Genomic DNA, 24,363 nt, shown 5'->3' on the forward strand with positions numbered 1-24,363 from the left:
TTGTCTGATTTTTTAACTGTTTCTTGCCATGTTGATCCTCGATGGAGGTAATTAATTATTCTTTCAGGTGATGGTTTCTGGAAATGATCCTATTGTTGAAGGCTTTGTTGATTGTGTAAGGCTTGCATGGGCGGTACATTTGATGTTGCTTTGTGATGGAAATGATGCACAGGACGACATAGATAGTACTATTTCCAATGACATCTACCCATGTTTAACGGTCGTTTTCACCAATAATATCTTCAAGTTTTGGCTGGACAAGGTTCTTCAAACTGCTGCATATCAGGTTGGTGATTGATCATTATCACTTAGGAAAAAATATCTAATAATTACCTATCTTTTTTCTGTTCTTTGACTGCAAATTTGAAAGCCGTAATAAATTAAGTATTTATGAAATATGAGGAGGTGCCTCTTTAATTCCTTGAAAGAAAATAGTTTGAAAATATATTCTGACATTTCATTCTGTTGTGCAGAACGATGACGAGGATATGGTCTACGTGTACAATGCTTATCTTCACAAGCAAATAACATGCTTTCTTTCTCATCCGCTTGCCAGGGACAAGGTTGGTTGAATTTCGAAGTTTTTATTCTGTTTCATATGAGTATCATACTGCTGTTGAGTAGTGACTTAAGAAGCTAAATATCTTTTTTTTTTTGATCAGAAACTAATATATATTAGATTAATAATGTTAAAAGATTACAATACGAGTGGATGAGCCATCCACGAATTCGAAAACAACCCATAAATGTAACTTGTTCAACAAAAAATATAACACCAATCCCTAATCAAATCAGATAATAGGTATGTCCGAAACTTTGGTACGCAAACCGTCCACGTCGCCACCCTGAATCTTATCTTCTCCCAAACGTCATCTCTTGATTCTTCTTTGTCACTGAATAATCTGTTGTTGCGCTCCAACCAAATCGACCAAAAAACACAGTGAACGATTATGTACCAGAAGTCTTTGAATCCCTCTGAATCCCTAAGAAGCTAAATATCATCACTCTGAATAGTTTTTTCTAAGGTCTTAATTTTTTTTTTTGCAATTTTATCTGTTTGTTCATCATATGGATGTTATTGACACATGTGATGAATTAGTCATGGAGGTAGAGCTATAGCTAATGATATTTTTCTGTGGTTTTATGTGTTTGTTTTAGTGTTTTGATCGGTGCTTCTCACTATGCGCACATTCCTTAAATTTTTACTGAAATTCTGTAGGATGCTGTAAGACATAGCATGTCAAATGGAATCAAGTTGGTTATGAACATGACTATGACTACTCATGTGAACATGCTAAGGTAGATGATGGTTACTAATAGGAGATAGAGTGTTAAGCAACAGATTTGTTACTTACCTAAATGACTACCCATCCTAGATAGAATGCTTTATAATCAGTTGAGACATTGTTTTGGCAAATTCATTTATGGTGGTTAGTTGCACCAATTTCGAAGTGTGGTTTCTTCCCCCTCAAGTTTTGAGCAAGAGCTTCACTCAAATTTACATGTAAGATTATCACGATTAAATAAATTTTGACTCTTTTTAAGCTGGCCAATTAGCAGTTTTTGAACAAAGAAGATGCATGCTGTCAACATCAAGCGACCCTCTGTATGATAAGTTCTTAGAGAGCAAAACATCGGAGTTGTGTGTTCAGTTGTTGACAATGTAAAAACTGAATATTGTTTATTCATTTTTGAATGGCTACATTTGGTAAATTGATGCCACATGGTATATTATTTTTATTTTGTCATTCAGACCCCGCAACTCATAATGAAGCTTCTGTTTGTTTTTGTGTTAGGCATCTGTAACTTTCCATGGTAGTCTATTTATCACTTCAAATATTCTGTGGTATACATGCATAGAATTACCTACTTTTGTAGTAGGAACAACATACTTCTTGATGTGTTATGTGGGTCCCGATATGGGCCAAAAAAGAACTAGTTATCCACAAAGTGAATTGGCTGAAATATGAACATTTATATGGGTATACGGTTAGACCAGTAGATATTTAAAAACAACTATAACCGATTTAGATGGTTTAGGTATCTCCTATGATTGTGCAAGCTACATTTAGTGAAAAATGAACGGCGTGGGGGTATTGATGCTTAACCTAGAGTAAGATGTAAAATGAGGTGATATCTAGAAGATCTTGAACCTTTGTGGCTCAACTTCAGAAATGGTCCTTTGTTTTCAGGGTGAAAAAAGAGGATTCATGTAGCAAAGTGAACTACATTTACTTCAAGTTTTTATTTGGTTAGGTCGAGATGAGATTCATGTAAAAGTTTTTCTTGACACCAAATGATTTCCCTGTAGCTTTTGCATTATATCAGATTTAATGCTCTTCTATAATAGTGTGAAATGTGTACAATTTTGTATTGCATTCTTCATATGATCATACTTGGCGTTAACTGTTAATTCAATCACAATTTGGCAGGTCAAAGAGGCTAAAGAGAAGGCTATGGCTATGCTTAGCCCATATCGTATTATTGCTACTCATAATGAGATGAACGATGGCAGTGGGCAAACTCAAGAAACTTCTGCTATGGCACAACCACCTTTTGTCTCCCTTTTGGAGTTTGTGAGTGAAATCTATCAGGTCTGCACTATTTTTCCCTCTTCCCAACTGTTAATTGTCAAATATGTGTTTTTTTTGTGTGTTGACAACTAATAATATGACACATGAATTACTAAGTGATTCTGTGATGATTTGTTGTGTTGGATAGCCGTTTTTAATGTAAGAACTTTATGAGATCTAAAAATGATCTATTACTTTATCAATGTACTTTTTGTGGACATATAGAAATGTGATGTATTGCTTTTTATACCACCAAAGTAAATCAGTTGGCCATGTTTCTTTATATTGCATTCGGACTTGGAAAAGTGAAGGCATGCATGGAAACTTCCCATCTATTTTTACAGTTCACTTGATATCTGATTAGTTAATATGCATTTTCTGTAAAAAAAAAATCAGTAACAGGATCTATGTTCTGAAAACCATCAGCTCTAGTTTGATACTTTCTACTTAATTGGGATCAATAATTGAGGACAAAATTCTGATCTGTTGACAATTGTATTTCCCTGGTGTTGCTGGTTTGTGTTGGCTTTTGTAATACGTCTAGAATTGTTTTCCATCACGACCATTTTCTGTACTTTGCACCTGATGAACAGACGTTGATGATGTTCTTATGAATTCCTATTATTGTTTCTGTATGTATACATGTTATTTAAAATTGTGTTCTAATAAACTGCTGCTTCGTAATCAATTTTTTGTGTAATTATTTTGAAAGATAAATTTGTTTACATAATTTCATTGAGATAATTTTTCTCCAAACAAGTGTTTGGCGTGGTTGCTATTTTGAGTTATCTGTCAGAGGAATATATTTTGACTAAATTTGCTTTCTTCAGAAGGAACCTGAGCTACTGTTGGGTAATGATGTTATATGGACATTTGTGAAGTTTTCTGGTGAGGATCACACTAATTTTCAAACACTTGTAGCATTCTTGAAAATGCTGAGTACATTGGTATGTATGATCAACTAACATCCTATCAGCTGCTGACAAAATACTATATAAATCTGTTATGCAATGTCGTACATTCAGTTATTGGAAGCTGCTTTATATTTTTATTAGGCTTGTAAACCAGAGGGTGCTTCAAAGGTTTTTGAGCTGCTTCAGGGAAAATCATTCCGTTCTATTGGGTGGAGTACCTTGTTTGACTGTTTATCCATTTATGATGAAAAGTTCAAGATGGCTCTTCAGAGTCCTGGAGCAGTGCTGCCGGAGTTTCAGGAAGGAGATGCAAGAGCTCTTGTGGCATATTTGACTGTCCTACAAAAGGTGGAAAAAATTATTCTGAAATTTTATAATACTCCCTATGCTCAAGGAGTTCTAATCGTCGGATTTGAATCTCACCAGGAAATTTAACATAATGCTCTCCATTGTCCTATCATTCCTGCAGTTTTAGTAGTGATGGTTCTTTGTTAATTAAATTTAGACTTCTGAGTTCACAATGCCACAGAGTGTTTTCTATTAGAAATGATATATTATTTCAATTGTGCACTTTTGGCTGTCAGTGCAGAAAGGTTTTAGCAGCTTTTTTGTCAATTCAGCTTTCTACTTGAAAATACCTGGTGAACCTATTATGCTGCGGTACCAGGCTAGTTAGTACCTTTTACTGATTTGTGGGTACATTCATGCTATCTTCTCTAAGTTTATCAGATTCAGAATCTGAAACATGCCACTCACCTTGTCATTGAAGTTCTTGCCTGATTTTAGTGTGTCCAAGTATTTGGACATTTGGTTGCGAATTATCAAGACTCCACCTATATTGTCTTGTGCCTATTCATATTTTTATGGTCATGGAAAAGCATATCTACCTTTTGGTCTATACATTTTATATGTAGAAAGTATGTGATTTTTTTTCCTTCCTATTTTTCTCCCTGATAAAGGTTGTGGAAAATGGGAACCCTATTGAGAGGAAGAACTGGTTTCCGGATATTGAACCATTGTTTAAGCTCCTCAGTTATGAGAACGTGCCTCCTTATCTCAAGGTTCGCCATTCTGTCTTTTGCTTCTCAGTTTTGACCATGTCTTGTTGTTAAAGCTGCTCAAATTGGTTCAGCTGGTTTCTGCTTCCAACAATCTTCTTCATTTGTGTTTCCAGGGTGCTTTGCGTAATGCCATTGCTGTTTTTGTGCATGTATCCCCTGTTATGAAAGATACGATTTGGAGGTACTTGGAGCAGTATGATCTACCAGTAGTTGTTGGGCCTAGTGCTGGGAGTGGTGGACATGCTGTGGACACTCAGGTTGATCGTCTTGGTATAGCTGGTTGTATTTTAATGGTTAATTGATAATGGCACTTTTAGTTAGAAAATGAATGAGTTTGGAGAATTCGAAAACATGAATCTATCAAAACAGCCAGCGAATAATTTTTATCTCATTGATGTAATAAGTGATAAATTCATTTGTGGTTGAATTTTTTGGATGTGAAAATACAAAGAATTGAGGAAAAGCGGATTGGTTAAGTGCTATGTGAACTTCAGATGAAGCAGAGAAGGATTTATTTCTATCAATAAAAAAGAAAAGAAAATGAAGGTAGTTGCTCATTCATGTTGTAGAGAATGGAGAGAATTGTATTTGAAATGACCTAGTAGGAGCCCAGCATAGATCTTGCTTCTTGAAACATTGACTTAGCTTTTGGCTGGTTGAAGTGGTAATTACCGAAAAATGTAACCTCACTTTATACAAAACAAACTGATGCAATGCCCCTAAATTGTTATGGGATTTCTCTGGATTGATTTTTCATTTTCAGCTGGTGGACTTGGACTGGAGAGAGTACACGCTTTTTCTATTTTCTGTTACAAGTTGTAACTCCATCTCCCCACAATGAATCTCGATATGCTAAAGAATCGAACTGACCAATTATTTATGGTTTTATACTAGAAAGGTTTTTTTAATGTCAATATAATGGATTAACTAAATTGTTTATCAGAACTAAAAACATAGTCAATGTGACTGGTCATCATGAATAAATGTTTAGTTTATGGATGACGTATTACATGATAGTTGGTCTAATATTAATTTATGTTTCCAACTTGTTGATTTTGATGTCCCAGAATTTAATGGTTATATGCAGGTTTATGATATGAGATTTGAGTTAAATGAAATTGAAGCACGAAGTGAGCATTACCCTTCAACTATATCATTCCTCAATCTCTTAAATACTCTTATTGCTGAGGAAAGGGATGTCAGTGACAGAGGACGAAGGTATTCGGTCACTCATAAATAGTTGTTTGTTGTCTTGTTTTTGTTTCATTGTCAAATATTTCCTTTAGTAACCTGGCATAAATTCTTTTCCAGATTTATTTGCATATTCAGATTTATCTATGACCATGTATTTGGGCCATTCCCACAGAGGGCCTATGCAGATGTTTATGAGAAATGGCAATTAGTTATCGCTTGTCTCAAGCATTTCCAAATGTGAGTTCTCTTACTGATTACTGGTTCAATGCTTCAAGAATCTTCTACGAAATTTTGGAGTATTTACATTCATGCTCCCTGTGGATTCATATAATTACAGAACTATCTCCTTGTGTTTGAAATTTTTACCAATCCTCCGGTGACATCTTTTGAGGTCTGATGAATCTTGCATCTGCTTCTCCTTGTTGTAATGGGAATAGACTCCAACCTTGGAGGGTTTGGTGTAATCAGACCAAACTTCAGCTCATATAAATCCAAATTACCCCTAATTAATATTGAGATTTCACTTTATTTTTCTTCTAATTTTTTTTGTTTTTTTAATTTTGGTACTGAAATCTACATAAACTTTGGAGATTGAAAATAATTGTGCAACCATTCTCATGTATAGGATGTTAAGCATGTATGATATTGGTGAAGAAGATATTGAAATTGTTACGGATCAGCCTACACTTTCAGTGGTTGCAAAACCTTCTATGGTTAACATGCAGCTTCCAGTCATAGAGTTGATGAAGGTACTGACCTCAATTTTTAGGCCTTTCATGTGGTGGTTTAATATTTATGCCATGATCTTGTTTGTTTGGGTTGAGAAGTCTATAGACATAGAACTAATAAAATGAGAGATCTATGTAGATGCTCGTGAATAGGTTTGCCAGTAAGACTTGCATCATGGCAATGATATTTTTGAAGGAGAAGAGCAATTTGTATACTTTTGTTTCTAAACTTGTGACCGAATCATTTGATACATGGCATATTTACGAGGCATACATTTTCTGCTGTGTTCCCTAATATGTGACTGTGAGACCTTTTCTGTTAATTCATGACCGTATATCTTAATCTGTGTTAAACTCATAATTTTCCGAAGCTTTCTTTTTAGATATTATTTAAGCTTGAAAGTTATGCATGCTCGTGGTTTTACTTTGCATGCTCAAGTTGATACTTCTCATGTCTAAATATAAAGCAAGTCAAACGGGGCTAGTGAAGGTCAAACCCTGAATTTGAAATTGAGTCATCTTGAGAAAGTATAGTGGATTTTCTTTAGCTAATTTTGAGATGTTTGAAATGTAAAATTTGTAAAAACAGGACATATCCAAATTATATTCCCCAGATAATATTGTTAGAAAATCAATGGAAATATTGTATAATGAGATTTGTTGTTGGGGATCATGATAAATGTTTCATTTGATTTTAGTTAGTTAGGTATTGGTTTCTTATCATATTTATCCCCAAATTAAGAGCTTTTGTTAATGTGTGATTGTTGTTTTCTAAACTAATGAGAGAATAATGGTTTTCTAACTCTCTGAGTCTTTTGTTGTGTATGTGAGTCTTTATGGTTGAATTATAAAATACTATGGTGTGTTATGTGCTCTCTTTAATAGATTCCTATCAGTCTACAAATTCAGCAAATATAAACTCTCAAGGATGATAAGATATTTATTCAAAAAAAAAAGATGATAAACTATCTCACACATGTTGAGCTGAGCTTTAAATGTAATACATTTATTTTGGTGCATCATAAGCGGCAGAGAGCTTGAGCTTGAGGCAGCTTGGGTTTTGTTCAAAGCTTGTGGTAATTTTTAAAATAATTTCAAGATCTAAGGAAGAAAGCGTGCATCGAACAATGCCTTGAGCTTATTGGTTTCGTTTTAGTTGAATGCTATCCATTACACACTGCAATGGTCGGTAGGCTCTCTTGATATTTGCCTTTAATTTCTGTAGAAAAATGTCATACAACAAGTCGAGATAAAACAGTATATGGCCAAGCTTTCTAGACAGTACATTTTTCAAGATTCAGTTGACCAAATTACAAGAATTTTGTGTTACTCTTAAATCTCTACATACTCAAGGGCTTATAATGTTGTCCTGTGATTGACCAAATTACAAGAATTTTGTGTTACTCTTAAATCTCCACATACTCAAGGGCTTATAATGTTGTCCGTGATTGAGAAGCCCACAAATCCTTAATGATATTTTCAATTGTCAGATTAGAGACACTTTTTAAATGGTTTGATGAGCAAAATCTTTTTCTATAATGCAAATTATTTAAATAATTGATTTTCAGTATTCACTGTTGTCAAATCACATGATGTGACACATTGTTTTGTGTAAATAGTTGATTTTCTGTATTCTCTGTTGTCAAATCAAATAAGATGTGGTACATAAATTTTCGTATGCATCAAATTTACATTGGGCCATGTCGATTGTCGCAGGATTTTATGAGTGGGAAAACTGTGTTTCGAAACATGATGGGCATTATATTACCAGGAGTTAGTTTTTTAATCACTGAGCGTACAAATCAAATTTATGGGAAACTACTCGAAAAGGCCATACTACTTTCTTTACAAATCATTCTTCTTGTCATGGAGAGAGATATTGTTGTTTCTGATTTCTGGCGCCCACTTTACCAGGTATTTATCTTGAGCCCCTCTTTAGTAAAATTATCTATAATGGCTTATTCCTAATACCAGAATTTAAACAACATTTATTTGCCAATTTTGCTATGTAATTTGAAATATCTCACATCTAGCTCGATTAATTGCCTGATATGTTTGATGTGTTCTATGGGAGGTTACTTAGAGTAAAAAATTGTCCAAGGCATTAGAAGCTAGTAAGAAGATTACTAGGAATAAATCGCTTAAAATCTTATGGTGGTGATATGCCTTCATGTGATGCAGTATAGACCAAAATGAATATATTTCATATCCTTGGTTCTTTAATACAAAAGAGAACACACTTTATTTGAAATACTAGTGTTCTAAAACTCGGGTTAGGCGGCCTCCCAACCGCCTCTCAAAGGTGCTAGGAGGCCAGCCTAGGTGGCAAGGGAGCCTAGGCAGGTCTAAGCCTTTAGAGTTTTTTAGGAATTTTTTTCTGCTTCTAATTTTTGAGAGCCCAATTAAACCAGAACACGACATAAGAAAGAATTATAGGTTTTTATTTTTACTTTTTTGGGATCGAAAGTCCAATTAAAACCACGATGCTTATTTCTATATACATGAGAAAATTTAACTAGAGCCTATATGTAATTTTTTTTCTTTATTTTAATTTCTCTTGCATTCCCTAACCCCGACCCGCCTTAAGAAGAAGAAGCATGAGGAATGAACCAGATGTCAATTGGATTTTAACGAAGTTTGGACTGAAAAATTTATTTTAAGAGCCATTATAAGTCTTTTGATAATGTGGAATCCGCCTAGCGGTGTCTAGTCCCCACCTAGGCTTTAGGGCCTTAGGCGCTGTTGTGGCGCCCGATTAAGGCCTAGCGAATTTTAGAACCGTGTGAAATGTGACGGAGCCAACCTTATCCTCTCATCTTCAACACTATCTTACATCTAACTACTTTGGCCTCTCGCCAATTTGTTAACTTGCACTAATATTTAGACTATACATGGGCTACACGATTAAGCTAAACTATAAAATGACAAAACATGAGGTAGACTAAAGCTAATCTTGTGTCAATTGCAACACTAAGTTTGAGAAGCCTGAAATATAAATAGCAGTGTACTTGATGTAAGCTCGAACAAATTCTGGTACCATTAGTTTTCTAATCGTTCTTGTTCAAGCTGTGAACCTGTGGGAGATTGTACAATCAAGGAATGGGAAATATTGTTGCAGAGTGGGTGGAACCTTGTTCAAACTGTTTGTCCCAAAAGCTACACTTAGTAGTATTTCAACCTGAGTTATTTACATTATAGTTACAAACTCCAAGTTTTGATTATTCTTTTCTGGGGCTGAAACCTTGTTTTTCTTATCTTTCTCCATCATTTCCAATTTGCCCGGCTCCGTTATCCCTGCAATCGAAGGTTTCTTTTATGACACGTGGTTTGAAGCAGAACCTTTAACGAAGGACTGCTAAACTTGTCCTAGGATCACGGGAATCTTTTGTGGTCGTATGAAGTTCATTTCATGAGATGATACCTGTTTTTTTATGGAATCCATGGAAATGGTGTGCTAATTTTTAAGCTACTATACATAGTTCAATTTGAATCAATCATTTTTAGTCTCAAGGGAAACAAAATTAAATCAAATCATTTGCCAGACAATGGCTGGATCAATTTTTTATGCTATGTATTCCTTTTTAATATTGCTGTGGCTATTTGGCTCCTCCTTGAAGTTTGGCAGTCAATGTCCTCAGAAGCATTATCTTGGGGTTTTATTGATTATTATTGTCATTTCTTAGCACTGAGAACATGAAAAGCTGATCTCTTTACTTGCCAATCAGTTCATTATCAATGTTTTTGTTGACTTTTTTCCCTTGAACATTCTCAAGTTCTTGGAGTGTCTGTGAGTCATTAACTAATACTATCGTAACTGCTACCGTGTATCTGATTTTATTATAGTTCCTCAATGTAACATTTGGACCTTGAATGATAATGTACCCTGATCTTTTCTTCTTAATGCAGCCTTTGGATGTCATACTCTCTCAGGATCATAATCAAATTATAGCTTTATTGGAGCTTGTCAGATATGATTTTCAGCCCCAGATTCAGCTTTGCTCCATCAAAATCTTGAGCATTCTGAGGCAATCTTTCCATTTTGCTCTCATTTTACTTGATTATATTAATTGATAATGTTCTACAACAACTAAGTTGTCAAATTGCTTGCAGTTCACGTATTGTTGGGCTCTCACAGTTGCTGTTAGAAAACAAGGCTGCAAGTGGTCTGATTGAGGATTATGCTGCCTGCTTAGAGCTGCGGTCTGAAGACTGTCAGAATATTGAGGATAGCAGTGAAGATCCTGGTGTCCTAATAATGCAAGTTAGTTCGAATTCTGCTGTTTCTTTTCTTTTTTCCTTTATACTATTGGGCAAGTAAATTCTTTGTTTCCAAGAAGTATATTTTTTGCAATGATAAATGATTTGTGGTGCATATCAGATATTGTTTTATGTTTATTCATATTTGACACGACAAGTGCTAAAATCTAGGTCGGAGGAGTGTACGGTGATTCCTTTCAAGAACCTTGCAAAGTTCTTTTTATCTGAAATTCAGAATATCTCATCATTTGTCAATATAGTTGCTTACTTGCTTTGCTTTAACAGCTTTTGTAGTTTTTTGCATTACTGTGTAGCTACCTGAAGTATTGTTTTTCTTAAGGGGATCTCTCAGTTAAGAAAAGGGCAGATGATCCTGATACTTTTTGTAGGTTTTATGGTTTTATGCATTTTCCAAATAAATTAAGTCATGATTTATGGTTAATGTCTGTGATGCTATTAGTTTTGTACCTTATCTGTCGTGTGACATGATATTCATTTTTTCTTTTTTCTGTCTTGGATCATGCTAGAATTAAATGTCTGCCATTTTGTTTTTGCAAAATTGATGTTCCGATAAGAGCAAAAACCTTGTATGCCATTGCCCACTGGTATGTGCTGGGGTATCTGGCTAGAGAGAAATCGAAGAATATTTGAAGAAGTGGAATACAGTGCGGATGAGTGTTGGGAGAAAATTAAGTTCAACATAGTGAGCTGGATTGGGATGCATAAAGATTTCCACAGCTTATCAATATTAGATCTCCTTAGGGATTTGACTTATGTTTATTGCTAAAGTGTATTTTCATATTTTCTTCGGTGGACCACTAGTCCACTAATTGTAAATGATAAATTTCTAATTAATATAATTATGTTTCTTATCAAAAAAAAAATAATATAATTTCACAAATTTCATTAAAGTGTATTTTCCCAAATGCAGCTTCTTATTGACAATATCAGTAGACCAGCCCCTAATATGACCCATTTATTGCTTAAATTTGATGTTGATATCCCAATTGAAAGGACATTGCTTCAGCCAAAATTTCATTACAGGTATTATTATCATTTTGTATATTTGCTTATGCGTTCAGTTACAATTGTAGATAATATCTAGTTTCTTATAAAAAAAAGATTTTCTTGTTTGTTAAAAAAATTCTAACACATAACGCATTTTTGATTTCAATTGTAGTTGCTTGAAGGTTATTCTCGATGTTTTAGACAAGCTATCAAGGCCTGATGTCAATTCTTTGCTTCACGAATTTAGTTTTCAGGTTCGACATAATGCTTCAACTTTCTTTTTACCCTTTACTATGGCAAACATTGTTTCCTTGTCAATTTGCAGAATATAATACTTGTAATTGGCAGCTCCTCTATGAATTATGCACAGATCCACTAACTTCGGTGCCTACCAGTGGACTTGTTGTGCTCCAAAAAGTACAAGTTCTTTGTAAAGGTTTAGTTTCTCTACCCTAAGATTTTAGATTGTTTGTTTTCCTCAATGAAAATGTTTCATATTTATTGTGCCTGCCAATGTTCTCCCTCTCAGCACCTGAACTCAATTGGTGTTGCCCCTCTTCCTGAAAGAAATTGCGGGCAGGCGCTGCGTATCAGCTCACTTCATCAGGTTTTCTTGTTGATACATCTATGTTTATTGCCCTCTCTAATATGCCATATGTTAACTAAAGTTTTGTTTTGGGTTACTTATTTGTATTGCGATATTAATGTCATTTTTGATTTGTAACAACCCATTTCAGTATGATTGGGTGATCTCTACTATATTTTATTTTAATATGCATAAGGTATAATAAAATCTAATGGCACAAAGATATCACCATCCACTGTGATTCTGATGGACGCCTTATGTTTAAATTTTATTGGTTTGCTTTGCGCCCTTAATAACTATGATGGTTCCTTCAGACTTGATGTGAATTCCATAACCTTACCCTAACCTATTTTGTTCAACACTGTTTTTTTTTTTTTTTTGTAAAAATTTATGAACAACTACTCATTTTACTGCAAAGATGGATTTATTATTTCCTAAATATCTTCTCGTCTTTTGTAGAGATCGTGGTTGTTAAAGCTTTTGGCTGTAGAATTACATACAGCTGACACAACGAATTCAGTCCATCGAGAAACATGCCAAAGTATTCTTGCTGAATTGTTTGGGCAAAAACTTGTTGAAAGCGGGATTAATTATGATATTTCGACCTACGACAAAAAAGTCACTGATATTGCCACAAGCAGTTCAACCAACAGAAGCAAGGTATCGTTGGTTACCGGTATTTGTGTTTGTTTTAAGCATTTTCAAAGACAGAGAACTGAAATGCTCTTATGGGCTGAAAACACATCTTTGTTCTTTATTTACACATTAAAATCTCTTCTCTAGCAGTATAATTTGTTACTTGGGTGTTTGCCCAAAAAGTCTGCACTACAAAAGTTTACATCTTGAAAGCTCATGAAATAAACATATTATCTAAAAATTGTGATTATTTTTATTCTATTTTTGTTACTTTCAATGGAAATTTTAGCTGCAATCAATTATGTAAATGCAAAACTACAGTTAGCATTTAGCACCAGGTTAGTGTGAGGATGATAAGAGGTATTCAATAGTGTTTCTATGCTAACAAGATGGGACATCTGTTTGATATTCAGCTTTGTTGTGGTTCGTTGAAGTTGTTTTTAGTAATTCATATAATAAAGTACTATCCTTGGAATTGTCATCATGCATCTAAAAGGTTTTCTAACCCTACGTTGGGTAGGTTTATTTAGGACTTCTTCCCGACAATCTCTAAATCTGTGATGTACTGGTTCTTACTTGGTACCAACTGTCCAATCTGTTTGTTTATAGGTTTTAATCAATATTGTCTTTGTTGGTTGGTCATAAATTCGGAAAGCACTAAGATTTTTGTTTTTAATTGTAGATTCTAGAAATGCTTGAAATTGTCCAGTTTGAATCACCAGATATTACATTAAAGTCTTCTCAGTTTGTCTCTGATGTAAAGTTCGCATCTCTGGTAAGATTATTTTATTTGCTGTTTTAGTACTTGGCTTCCATTATACTTTCAGCTCTTATATTCTTTCTAGGCTGAGGACATACTCACCAACCCAGGAACCTCTGAAAGGGGTGTGTATTATCGTTCAGAGCGTGGGGACCGACTTATTGACCTAGCTTCTTTCAGAGATAGACTTTGGCAGGTGCTTTCTGCTGTAGTCCTTGTTTAATTGGACATCCACTTTTGATCTGCTGGTATAGCACAGACTAAATGATATTGACTCTATGTTTTCTTTCTCCCCAGAAATTCAATTTGATCAATCCCCAATTAAGTTCTTTTGCGAGTGAAACTGAATTGAATGAAATAAGAGAGGCGATCCAACAATTATTGAGATGGGGATGGAATTATAACAAAAACCTTGAAGAACAAGCTGCTCAACTTCATATGTTAACAAGCTGGTCTCAAATTGTCGAGGTTTGCTCTAGTTTTGATGGTTTTCCTTGTTATATTTTTTTATTTGTTATGAGACCTTTTCCCCCCTGAGCTGGTGAGAATTGGCGTTGGCGAGTCGATGGGTGGTTGAATTGCATGGTTGACCATTTTTCTATATCTGCATCATACATGTATAGAGATCTTTGTACATGAATGCATTTTCTTCCACCTTGGTTAGAATGTTGTGAGAATATATTCTAGGAATATATTCCTCTGTTTATTTAGATTACTTTGCTATCTCTATTAGCAAAAATTATAAAAGAAAGAATTAGGTTGGGCAAGCTTAATCTTCTTATTCTCTTATGTGTAGGAAACTTATCCAACTAAAGTATCTCTTCTACCTGATAAAATCTCTTTAGTAGCTATAGGCCCATACTTGGGAAAAAATCCTATTCAATAATTTTTTGCTGGTAGCTTCTCAGTCATGACAAAATAACTTGCTAATTATCTCAGATGCTCTGTTGCCATTCTGTTGTTTGTTTTTCCCTTTTTCAGATATCTGCATCCCAAAAGATTTCATTCATTGAGAACCGATCAGAAGTGTTGTTTCAGTAAGTAAGCCTCCTTTTCTTTCTCAGCTTTTGATGCACACTCATTTTTTCTCAGTTGTGTTCCATGTGGACAGTTTGCTAGATGCCTCCTTGAATGCTTCTGGTTCTTCAAACTGCTCCTTAAAGATGTCACAAATATTGACACAGGTTAGATTGCTTCGTTGCTGAACCGTGCTTTGGTCCTATTTTTTTTCTGTCCTTCACTTCTTTTTCTTTTTCAACTTTTTTGCTTGATGTGCAATGACTTGAATTATGAGTTGTTTCAAGGTTGGTCTCACATGCATGGCCAAACTGCGTGATGAAAGATTTGCATTCCCTGGTGGCTTAAATTCTGACACTGTTACATGTCTTGACATTATTATGGCGAAACGGTTATCCAATGGGGCTTGCCATTCTATTTTGTTTAAGCTTATCATGGCAATTCTTAGACATGAATCTTCGGAAGCATTAAGAAGGCGGTATGACTTTGACTTACAATTGTTTGCATGACAAAGTACTTAAAACAGGAAATGTGTCTGACCCTTTTTGTTATGGCCAAATCAGCCAATATGCTTTGCTTCTTAGTTATCTCCAGTATTGTTGGCATATGCTTGATCCGGATGTTCCCTCGGCGATTCTACAGTTTTTATCAGATGACGAACAAGACAGTGGAGATTTGGATCTCGAAAAGGTTTGCTGACTTCAAAGTAAACATTTTTTCCCTTTATAGACCATGTAATTGAATAAATATGCGTCATTTCTTACAGATTGACAAAGATCAGGCTGAATTGATCATGCAAACTTTGCTATCATGAGAAAGGAAGCTCAATCGATTCTTAACCTGGTTTGTACTTGGATGATTATCTTTTTTTTTTGAATTTTATTTGATTTTGTTTGGTCTTTTATTTAGAAAATATTATTATTTAATATAGTTCTCAATAGAGTGTACGAAATAAATAGACAGAAAACCTCTAAATCAAATCCCTAAAAATATGAGAGAATATCCTATCTTACTATAATATAATAGATTGCCTAAATAAAAATCAAATCTTAGTTTACTAAAAACTAAAAATAAAAGATAGCATGTCGAGTTGTTGACACTTTCCCTCATGTTAGTGCAAAGATATTTGTCATGCCCAACTTTTTAACTTCATCTTCAAAACATCGTCTTGAGAGGCCTTTGGTTAGAATATCTGCAACCTACAAAGTAGTGGGAATAAAAGAAGTGCAGATTATTTCTCGTTCAATCTTCTCTTTTATGAAATTTCTATCAATTGTTTTTTGGGAAACAATATTGTATTAAATATTTAAATGCTATTAGTTACACGAGGCAGACAAGTCATCCGCACTGGAAGAAAGGAAAAGCAAAAGTTTTGTTCATATCAACAACATATTACAACTCCAATCCCTCGATAAATATGAGATCAAGAAATTTTTAAACTTTATATGCTTCCCAATTCAGCTATATGCTCGGTTTTAATCTTGTTCCAACACTCTTCAACACTTTTCTAAATTGTCAAAAATCTTTCTATTCCGCTCCAGCCAAACTGACCAGAAAAATACAATGAATTACCACCGTCAAAAAAAGTTTTACCTCTCATGCCAAGTTCATGTCCAATATCTGTATTAAATAGCTCGTGTGAAGATCTTGGAACAAACCATACCAAACCCATCTCCTCCAAAGATCTGAACCAAAATTTCTTCTTCATTCCCAAGCACTTCCACCCACACACAGCATTTCCACTTGGTACTATGATGTGTTGTCTTTTACCTTGCCGAATGAATTTAGTCACTTCCAAAAACTGTCTCGGTTATTGAAAAACCTTTGAACAGAAAACACTGCATTGTTGTCCCTAAATCGGTTAAAATTCGAACACGCTTTGGGATTTGATGTAGTCCAATAGTTTCGAATGCATCCATTGTGCGCTGCTGAAATCTGCTTCTGACAAGTAACTCGCATTCCTAGTTCTTTCTGTCAGACAAATTGAAGCCCCTCGACACCTATTCTGATTAGAACAATTTTGTTCAACCTTAAATTCTTCTTCCAACCGAGAATAATATGGACCGCGATACACTATGCAAGGCTAATTAACATCCCTACTTGTAAATTTCTTCACCGGCTGCTTCAAAGAACCCCAAGGTAGCATCTCAAGGAAAGAAAATATCAAAAGAGAAGAGATCGGCCTCAGAAAGATTGAAATGGTATGGGCTCAGCTAAGTTGAAACAACTAAGGTAAAGGATGACTCTGGGCGGAAGAGACCGGAGGGTTAAACGATGGCTAGGATGTGCGACGAGATGAGAGACGATTAGAAAGAAATTCCTGGAGCCATAGTCCATAGGTCTAAATTCAGCATTTGCATTGTTTCTTGCAACAACATTCTGTTTCTTGCTCATCCACGTCATTGGGTTACCCCACGCAAAGGTGTTGTAGGCAGATGTTGATCTCCAATCACTTACTGAGCCCGCCTGGTCAGCATTAATACCTCAAATTTTCTCGACTCAGTTTTCTTGAAGAAGATTCCTTTGTCTGATGTTCATTTTAGATATCGAAGAATTCGATGTACTACATCTAGATGCTCTATACATGGTGCATGCATGAATTGGTTTATCAAACTTACAACAAAGACAATATCTGGTATAGTGTGATACAGATAGATCGGATCCCCAGCCAGTCTTTGGAAGTTCGAAAGGCTTGCTTCCCACACATCATGGGCTGTTGGCCAAAACATAAATGGTAACCGTTGGGTCAATGGAATTAATAGTCATACTTTTCTGACCACCAAACAATGTATTTTGCATCACTGGATGTCGGAGCTTTAATTTCTCCATTCAGGTAGCCTAGCTTCTGTTTGCCATCGATCACCAGTCGAACGGATTGAGCCCATTCAAGATAGTTCTTCCCGTTTAGTTTATGAATCGTTATTTGGATAGAATTATCATCAGAGAGAACAAGATTTGAGGGCAGGGATGCTGTTACACCAGGATGGGCAGAACCTCAGTCGTTGCCGCAGCTGGAATTTCCGTTGTCGCCGCCATTGTGACAGGCGCCGACCTTGGCATCCTTGAAATTCATGACATACAGTTTTTAGTCCTTTGATAAAAAATGACTGATAAACAGTTTCCGATACCTTGTAAAAAATATTAACGTAGCAATGACCCTACTAGGCTAAGTTATTGAGTCTATGGTAAAAAATAGAATCTTCATAACTTTTGGTGGATATAATTTGGATGGCGTTGACTACTTCATATATTTAATATTTGTTAGCTTTTGTAGTATGGCACGAAGGATTTTCGAGTTGGGTTGAGAGATTCTTCCGGGTTTTTTTTCTGTTCGTTCTTTCTACGACTTTCTTCTCGATTTCCAACTTTCTTTTATTTTCGTATTACTCTAATATATAGAAAGTACCTATCCCACATAAGGTTCAAGTTTTCTAGTGGATTGTGGCTTCGGGAGAAACTGCCGACTTGTGATTCGTTGCAAAAAAAGTGGTCTGTCAGTGCCTTATACCCGCAATGGGTAGCTTACTGTCGGAAGAAAGAGGAGAATCATGACCATCTATTGTTGCATTGTTCTTTCTCGAGTGGTATATGGATAAAAGTATTGCAAGAGGTGGGTTTTGAATGGACTTGTGGTAAAATTCTCTGCGCCCTCTTGATTTGATGTCATGCGTATTTATGTTTTGTGTTAGGTATGGAGAGAGAGCTTAGGGTTCAGACGTCTTTTTTGTCTTCAATCAATCTTGAACTAAAGAAAAAAGTGGCTTCTTGTTATAAAAAAATCCCAGGGTACTTTAAATAGGACATAGTTTAGCTGGGAGTTAATACTGGAACTGCTTGAAGTGTTTTTGCAGTGTGCTACTTTATTACTTTCTCGGTCTCGGGGAAAACGCCGGAAGGCTGCAATTAAACTAGGGCTTCTTATTACAAGAATATGCATGAGTTGTACCAGTCCAGGATAGCTCCAACTAGTGACATACAAGACTGAACATAAAATGAACTCGATAGTAGTAAAAAAAATAGTGATCTGCATGCCATGTTGCTTAAGTTTTAATTTCTACACTTGCACCCTTTTTTACTTTATTTCCTAATCCATCTTATTTGTTTGGAATTTAGGTTTTAAAAGACGCCACTCAAGGAAGTGAATCTGCAAAAACTGTGTCACTATATGTTTTAGATGCGTTAATTTGTATTGATCATGATAAGTTCTTCTTGGGCCAACTTCAGAGTCGAGGATTTTTGAGAGCCCACTTCTTGAACATCAGTAATTTTTCATGTCAGGTACGCCTGTTCCCCAGATACTCTATGGCATAGTGATTCTTTTGCTGCTCCATAACCATCAGAAAATGTTTGCAGACTTTTATGCAGCTATCTGCCTTTAATGATGGAAATTTTATGTTTCTGTGTGTTCTGAGATTAGACTAGGTGTGTCTAGTTAAATAGTGTTGTTGTTGACAGTAGATAGAGACATTATAGCTCATTGTCTTATTTGAGTTACGTGCATGTACTTATTAGACTGTTTCTGCTATACTGATGTAAATAGTGTGCTGATTACACTATTTTGTTGTATATGCATTATATTATTACTTCGTTGAAATCTTTTTTATGCGTATGACGTCAAATATTGTATGATTATGTGGCGAGGTTTGGGTGCCACACACGGTGATTAATTTTCAAGAAGGATAGGCATCAGAACTTGGCAAGCTTTTGTTACAAATCTTGTTGACAATATCCTTGGGACTTTTTAATTGTTAGCTGAAGACATGCCTCGTTCTGTTGAATGTAACCAATGTCCTTATTAAACAACTTGTAAATAATAAAAAACTGATGGTGATGTTCATACTGAATCTGATTTTTTATTGTTATAGGAGTAAAGTTGTTCTGTTCTCACTTGAGTACTTTGGAGCGCAGTTGAACAGGAAAAGTATTGTTGTAGATGTGATTGATAAAAGATCTGATCAACTTTTGAAACTTGTTTGTTAAATAAATGATAATCATTGAAAATATGTTTTTTTCTACTTTCAAATATTCAATGGTAAACCATTGGCCCTTGCGTTGCATCTAATGCCCTTATAACATGCGGATGAGGTATTTATATGATTGCCCATTTTCTCTGAAACAATACGGTTGGATATTTTAATAATTTTGGTCAAATATTTGATCTTTCTATGATTTCTTTCTATTATTGCTTTACATTGGGTGTATTCATGTTTTTTTAGTTGATGTGATAATGTGGGTTTAATTTTGTACTCTTCTATTTAAACTTGCGGATTGCTTATCCGTTTGATGTAATTTTTACTATATATTCAATAAAATTTTGTTTCCTCTCAAAAAAAAAAAATTACTCATACTATGTCATACCTTTGTCCGATTCCAGGATGGTCTGTTTTCTTTAGATTCAATGCAGCGAATCTGCACTTTAGAAGCAGAGCTTGCCTTGCTGCTGAGAATTAGCCACAAATATGGGAAGTCTGGGGCACAAGTTCTTTTTTCAATGGGTTCTCTGGAACACGTTGCTTCGTGCAGAACTCTGAATCTGCAAATGAAGGTTTTTTCCTTCTCTCACCCTCTTTCAAATTGTGTTCTAGTCACTGACTCTGGTCTCTAGCCAAATCTAAAATTTTTTCCATTTATCAGGGAAATGTCCAGCGTTTTGATAAGAGGATTGGGATGAATTTATCTGTTAATGTTGATAAACAAAGAATGGTTGTTGCTCCTATACTGAGATTGGTGTATTCCTTGACTTCACTGATTGATACTTCTGAGTTATTTGAGGTGAATTATATTGGTATATATATATTTTTTTATTACACTTCATGCATGTGTTGATGATGTCTAATAGAATTTTCTTGAGTAGAATTTTCTCTGTAACAGATTTTATTTGAAGTCATAATTTAAGCGCCATTTGAAATGCTCTATGTTGACCTCCTCAAATTTATTCTGTAACGGAACACTTGAGATAGAAAAGCTAGATTTTCACAGAATTAGATTTCAGACAATTCCGGCTGCAGGCAGGTAATGGAATGGGGAGACCTATAGAATTGCTTGATAATGACCTCTTCTAAGACCCTTTGTTTCTATTTTGCATTAATAATTCAAAGCTAGCTGCTGTTTTTGTCCCTACTGTCTCTATAATTAACTAATGAGGAACTTGGAGATCTATTATCTTCATTATGTTCGTCTAGAGAGTGATTGAGAAAAAATCCATGTATGATGTATCACATAAAGTATTGATGTGTACGATCATTTCTGCTGGCCACTAATTGGAATCTAGAATTTTGTTTGGCAAATTATGTTTTTGTTGGTCATAGAAAAAAATGGCCGAAGTATATATGGTATTTGTTAAGATACATTTGAGAGTATGAATCTCGTAGCATGAATGTTTTTTTGTTGGAATTCTCAAACTTCCGAGAACCCTTGCGTTAATTATTGAGAGTGAATTTATTGCATAGAAACCAGTGTGTGAGTGTTTCATGTTTAAACCACAAATATGAAGTTGGTCAAGTTGACTATTCAAAAGAATATGTGTCGTTAAATGTTCAGGCACAGTTCTTGTTTACTTACTCATTTTGATATTGATGAAAATTGTTTCTTAAATCTCTTAATCCATGCGGCATGATTTATGATAAGATATAAAATTTGAGGCTTTTAAAAAATCTTACTAAGGAGCTATATTTTTCCAGAAACAGCTGAATGCATCTACATTTTGCTTGGACATTTTATTTCATTGTACTTTCTTCTTCTCTATCTCTCTCTGTTCTTTTTTTTTTTTGTTTCTTTGAGTTTACCATGGAAGTAAATTCTGTAAATCTAGATTTATCAATGACCATTGTGACTGAGTTGTAATTTTTCTTTCTGGGCATCTCTGGGTATTTGATAGGTGAAGAATAAAGTTGTACGCGAAATATTAGATTTTGTCAAAGGTCATCAGTTGCTCTTCGATCGAATTCTCCGGGAAGATCTTTCTGATGCTGATGAATTGACAATGGAACAAATTAATCTTGTTGTTGGCATACTTAGCAAGGTAAAAGCCAACAAAATTAGATCAAACTTGTTTTTAATGTCAGACAAATGGTGTGCTTGCCGTTTGTATATCTTTGGGTTAAACGATGGACTATATTTTTATTGTGTAGTGTTTAAGATACAGTTGAAAATACATGATGACCATTGAAATTATGTGGCATGTCGTAACTGCCAAACAGTACAAATTGCAGTCCTTTTTTTGCAGTTTTTGGCCTTTATTTCGTACTGAGGGTTCTTTCTGCATATGATTTTTTAATTAACTTTTAAGGTTTGGCCATATGAAGAAAACGATGAATATGGCTTCATTCAAGGGCTATTTGGGATGATGTGTACTCTTTTCTCCCGCGATCCAGATGTTTTTGCTTCTACCCAATCTTCCCGATCGGAGGTAATGAAACTGAAAATTCTCAAGAACAGAATAGAGTAGTAGTCTATACTATAATAAAAGTTTGGATCTTCATGTTTATATTACCCCTACTTGTTAGTGACACAGATATTAATAAATCTTTAAGGTACAGTACACCTATTACAAACCCTGGGCATGTAACTGAATTGACCAGTTGGTTTCCTGCTGTTACAACTCTTTGCCTTAAACCATACATTGTACCTAAAGTTCCAGAATCCTTGAACACAGACACTAAGAAATGAGCAAAATACCTTTCACATTGAAAGATAAGTTTTTAGCTATTAATTTCCTTGGGTATCTTGATATGTTTTTATATGTTTAAAGTAAGTTGTTCACTACGTCACTAGAGTTTGTGGTTTGTTCAGCTGTGAAGACTTAGAGGCTATATGCCGGAAGCCTTAATTTCTAGTTACCAGGGCTAAATCTCTTTTCTATATATTACTCTATTTTTAAAAAAAAATTGTGTGATCAGAATCACTTGTAACATTCTTTTTTTTTTTTAATGAAACAGAATTATATTAAAATAGGAAAACAAAGTACAAAGAGACAATACATGAGACTACTGTCGTCAATAACATTAAAATATTATTCTTACTAGATCTGAGATAGAGAAATGATTAAACTTACAAGCTCTCTCGTCCAACTAGCAACCCTAAACTTAATATTTTCCTAAACCTCGGCTATAGAATCTGCTATATTGTTGAAAATTATTCTGTTCCACTCCAACCAAATTGACCAAAATAAGCAATGAATTACTACATTCCAAAAGGTCCGACATTTCCATCTGTTATGTAATTCCGGGTCCAAAAGAAACATATCATGCGCCGCTCTGGGAAATATCTACCCCATACCCAATTCGTGCGATGCTCTGTTTCAAATTCCACTCGTGAACGAACAATGCAAAAGTAGCTGATCTTGATTCTCCTCTATGTTTCAGCAAAGTGTACACCGGTTTAGACATAATGCACAATTGGACTATCTTTTTGCAAAGAATTGCAATCAAGAGAAATTAAGAAAATTACTGACCGGGAAAAAAAAACTCATTTAAAAATCTAACAGAAAAAACCTTGAAGAGTCCCCCAACCAAGCCTTAAAATCCGCCATTCCGAACTCCAAATGAAAAGTTTCTAAAACCCCTAACAAAGTACTCAACCTATCAAATTCAACCTCATTCAAAGCCCTTCTACTTCTAAAGCGCAGATCCCAGGCATATGTGGAATTAACTGGAAGGTCCACTTTACTGATGATTCTGCTGATAGGTTTGTTATGACTTGAGGAGATCTGGAAAAAGATGAAATAGATCTTTGAACGACGAAACCCTCCACCAAATATCCTCCCAAAAACGAAAGATATTCCCTCTTTTGAACACCGTCCTAGCTAAAAGATGAAAAACCAGGTAAGATCGAGTGATAAATTTTCATGGATTTCTAAAGTCCTATTCCTTGTCAACCCCACATCCCAACTATTATCTTGCGATCCTTAAATGCTCTTAATAACTTTTTTCCACAAAGATTTCCTTTCCACATAACATTTCCACCACCGTTTCTCTAAAAGTGTCTTATTCCTCAAACAAATATTCCCTATTCCCAACCACTCTATCTTTTAGCTTGCAAACTTGATCCCAAACAACCAAATGACAATGTACCTTCCCATTGGCTCCTTCCCACAGAAAAACCCTCATAATCTTTTCCATACCATTTACCACACCTAATGATACTTTAAATAGAGACATGGAATACGTTGGCATTGCACTCAATACTACCGCTATCAAGCTTACTCGGCCCCCAATGATAAAAACGCTTTTTTCCACCTTGCTAACTTCTTTGACATCTTAGATACCACGGGTACCCAAAAGTCATAATTCCTAGAATTACCTCCCAACGGTACTCCAGATATTTAATTGGTCACTCCTCATTTTTACACCCAATCTCTGAAGCCAACCCTTCCATTTCCGAACAATTTAATCCCAACAAAACTTTTTTTTCCAAGTTAATGTTCAGTCTTGACTTCTGGCTAAAAGAGTTAAGTATCTCCACTAAACAAAACAAATGCCTCTGCTTTAAATGTCTCTGTCAAGTTACTTTTGGTATCCTCTTATTTTTTGGGATCTACTAATTTTATCCTTTTACACTTCCTGACAAATTGGGGTTTGCAGTATTTAATGGCCTCAAACCATCCCTCTCATCCAGCCGAAACTTTCTTT

General features: G+C 35.1%; 1 protein-coding gene across 1 annotated transcript in view; it reads left to right on the forward strand.

Annotated features, from left to right (window-relative positions):
- LOC140832273 (nuclear pore complex protein NUP205) overlaps positions 1 to 24,363 on the forward strand; it is a 34,333-nt gene that overhangs the window by 5,563 nt on the left and 4,407 nt on the right. The window contains 33 exon segments of the mRNA XM_073196183.1: positions 68 to 286; positions 474 to 563; positions 2,433 to 2,594; positions 3,404 to 3,520; positions 3,629 to 3,835; positions 4,447 to 4,548; positions 4,662 to 4,805; positions 5,636 to 5,766; positions 5,860 to 5,979; positions 6,368 to 6,491; positions 8,187 to 8,384; positions 10,377 to 10,495; positions 10,581 to 10,731; positions 11,659 to 11,771; positions 11,908 to 11,989; positions 12,084 to 12,128; positions 12,130 to 12,171; positions 12,265 to 12,342; positions 12,781 to 12,981; positions 13,640 to 13,732; positions 13,803 to 13,913; positions 14,015 to 14,185; positions 14,699 to 14,754; positions 14,829 to 14,901; positions 15,022 to 15,212; positions 15,298 to 15,424; positions 15,501 to 15,522; positions 15,525 to 15,577; positions 18,848 to 19,012; positions 20,109 to 20,279; positions 20,369 to 20,506; positions 21,612 to 21,755; positions 22,023 to 22,142. Coding sequence (XP_073052284.1) covers positions 68 to 286; positions 474 to 563; positions 2,433 to 2,594; positions 3,404 to 3,520; positions 3,629 to 3,835; positions 4,447 to 4,548; positions 4,662 to 4,805; positions 5,636 to 5,766; positions 5,860 to 5,979; positions 6,368 to 6,491; positions 8,187 to 8,384; positions 10,377 to 10,495; positions 10,581 to 10,731; positions 11,659 to 11,771; positions 11,908 to 11,989; positions 12,084 to 12,128; positions 12,130 to 12,171; positions 12,265 to 12,342; positions 12,781 to 12,981; positions 13,640 to 13,732; positions 13,803 to 13,913; positions 14,015 to 14,185; positions 14,699 to 14,754; positions 14,829 to 14,901; positions 15,022 to 15,212; positions 15,298 to 15,424; positions 15,501 to 15,522; positions 15,525 to 15,577; positions 18,848 to 19,012; positions 20,109 to 20,279; positions 20,369 to 20,506; positions 21,612 to 21,755; positions 22,023 to 22,142 — 4,080 coding nt within the window.

The sequence above is a fragment of the Primulina eburnea genome, chromosome 5 (assembly GCF_022965805.1).
Source record: "Primulina eburnea isolate SZY01 chromosome 5, ASM2296580v1, whole genome shotgun sequence".
Classification (NCBI taxonomy): domain Eukaryota; kingdom Viridiplantae; phylum Streptophyta; class Magnoliopsida; order Lamiales; family Gesneriaceae; genus Primulina; species Primulina eburnea.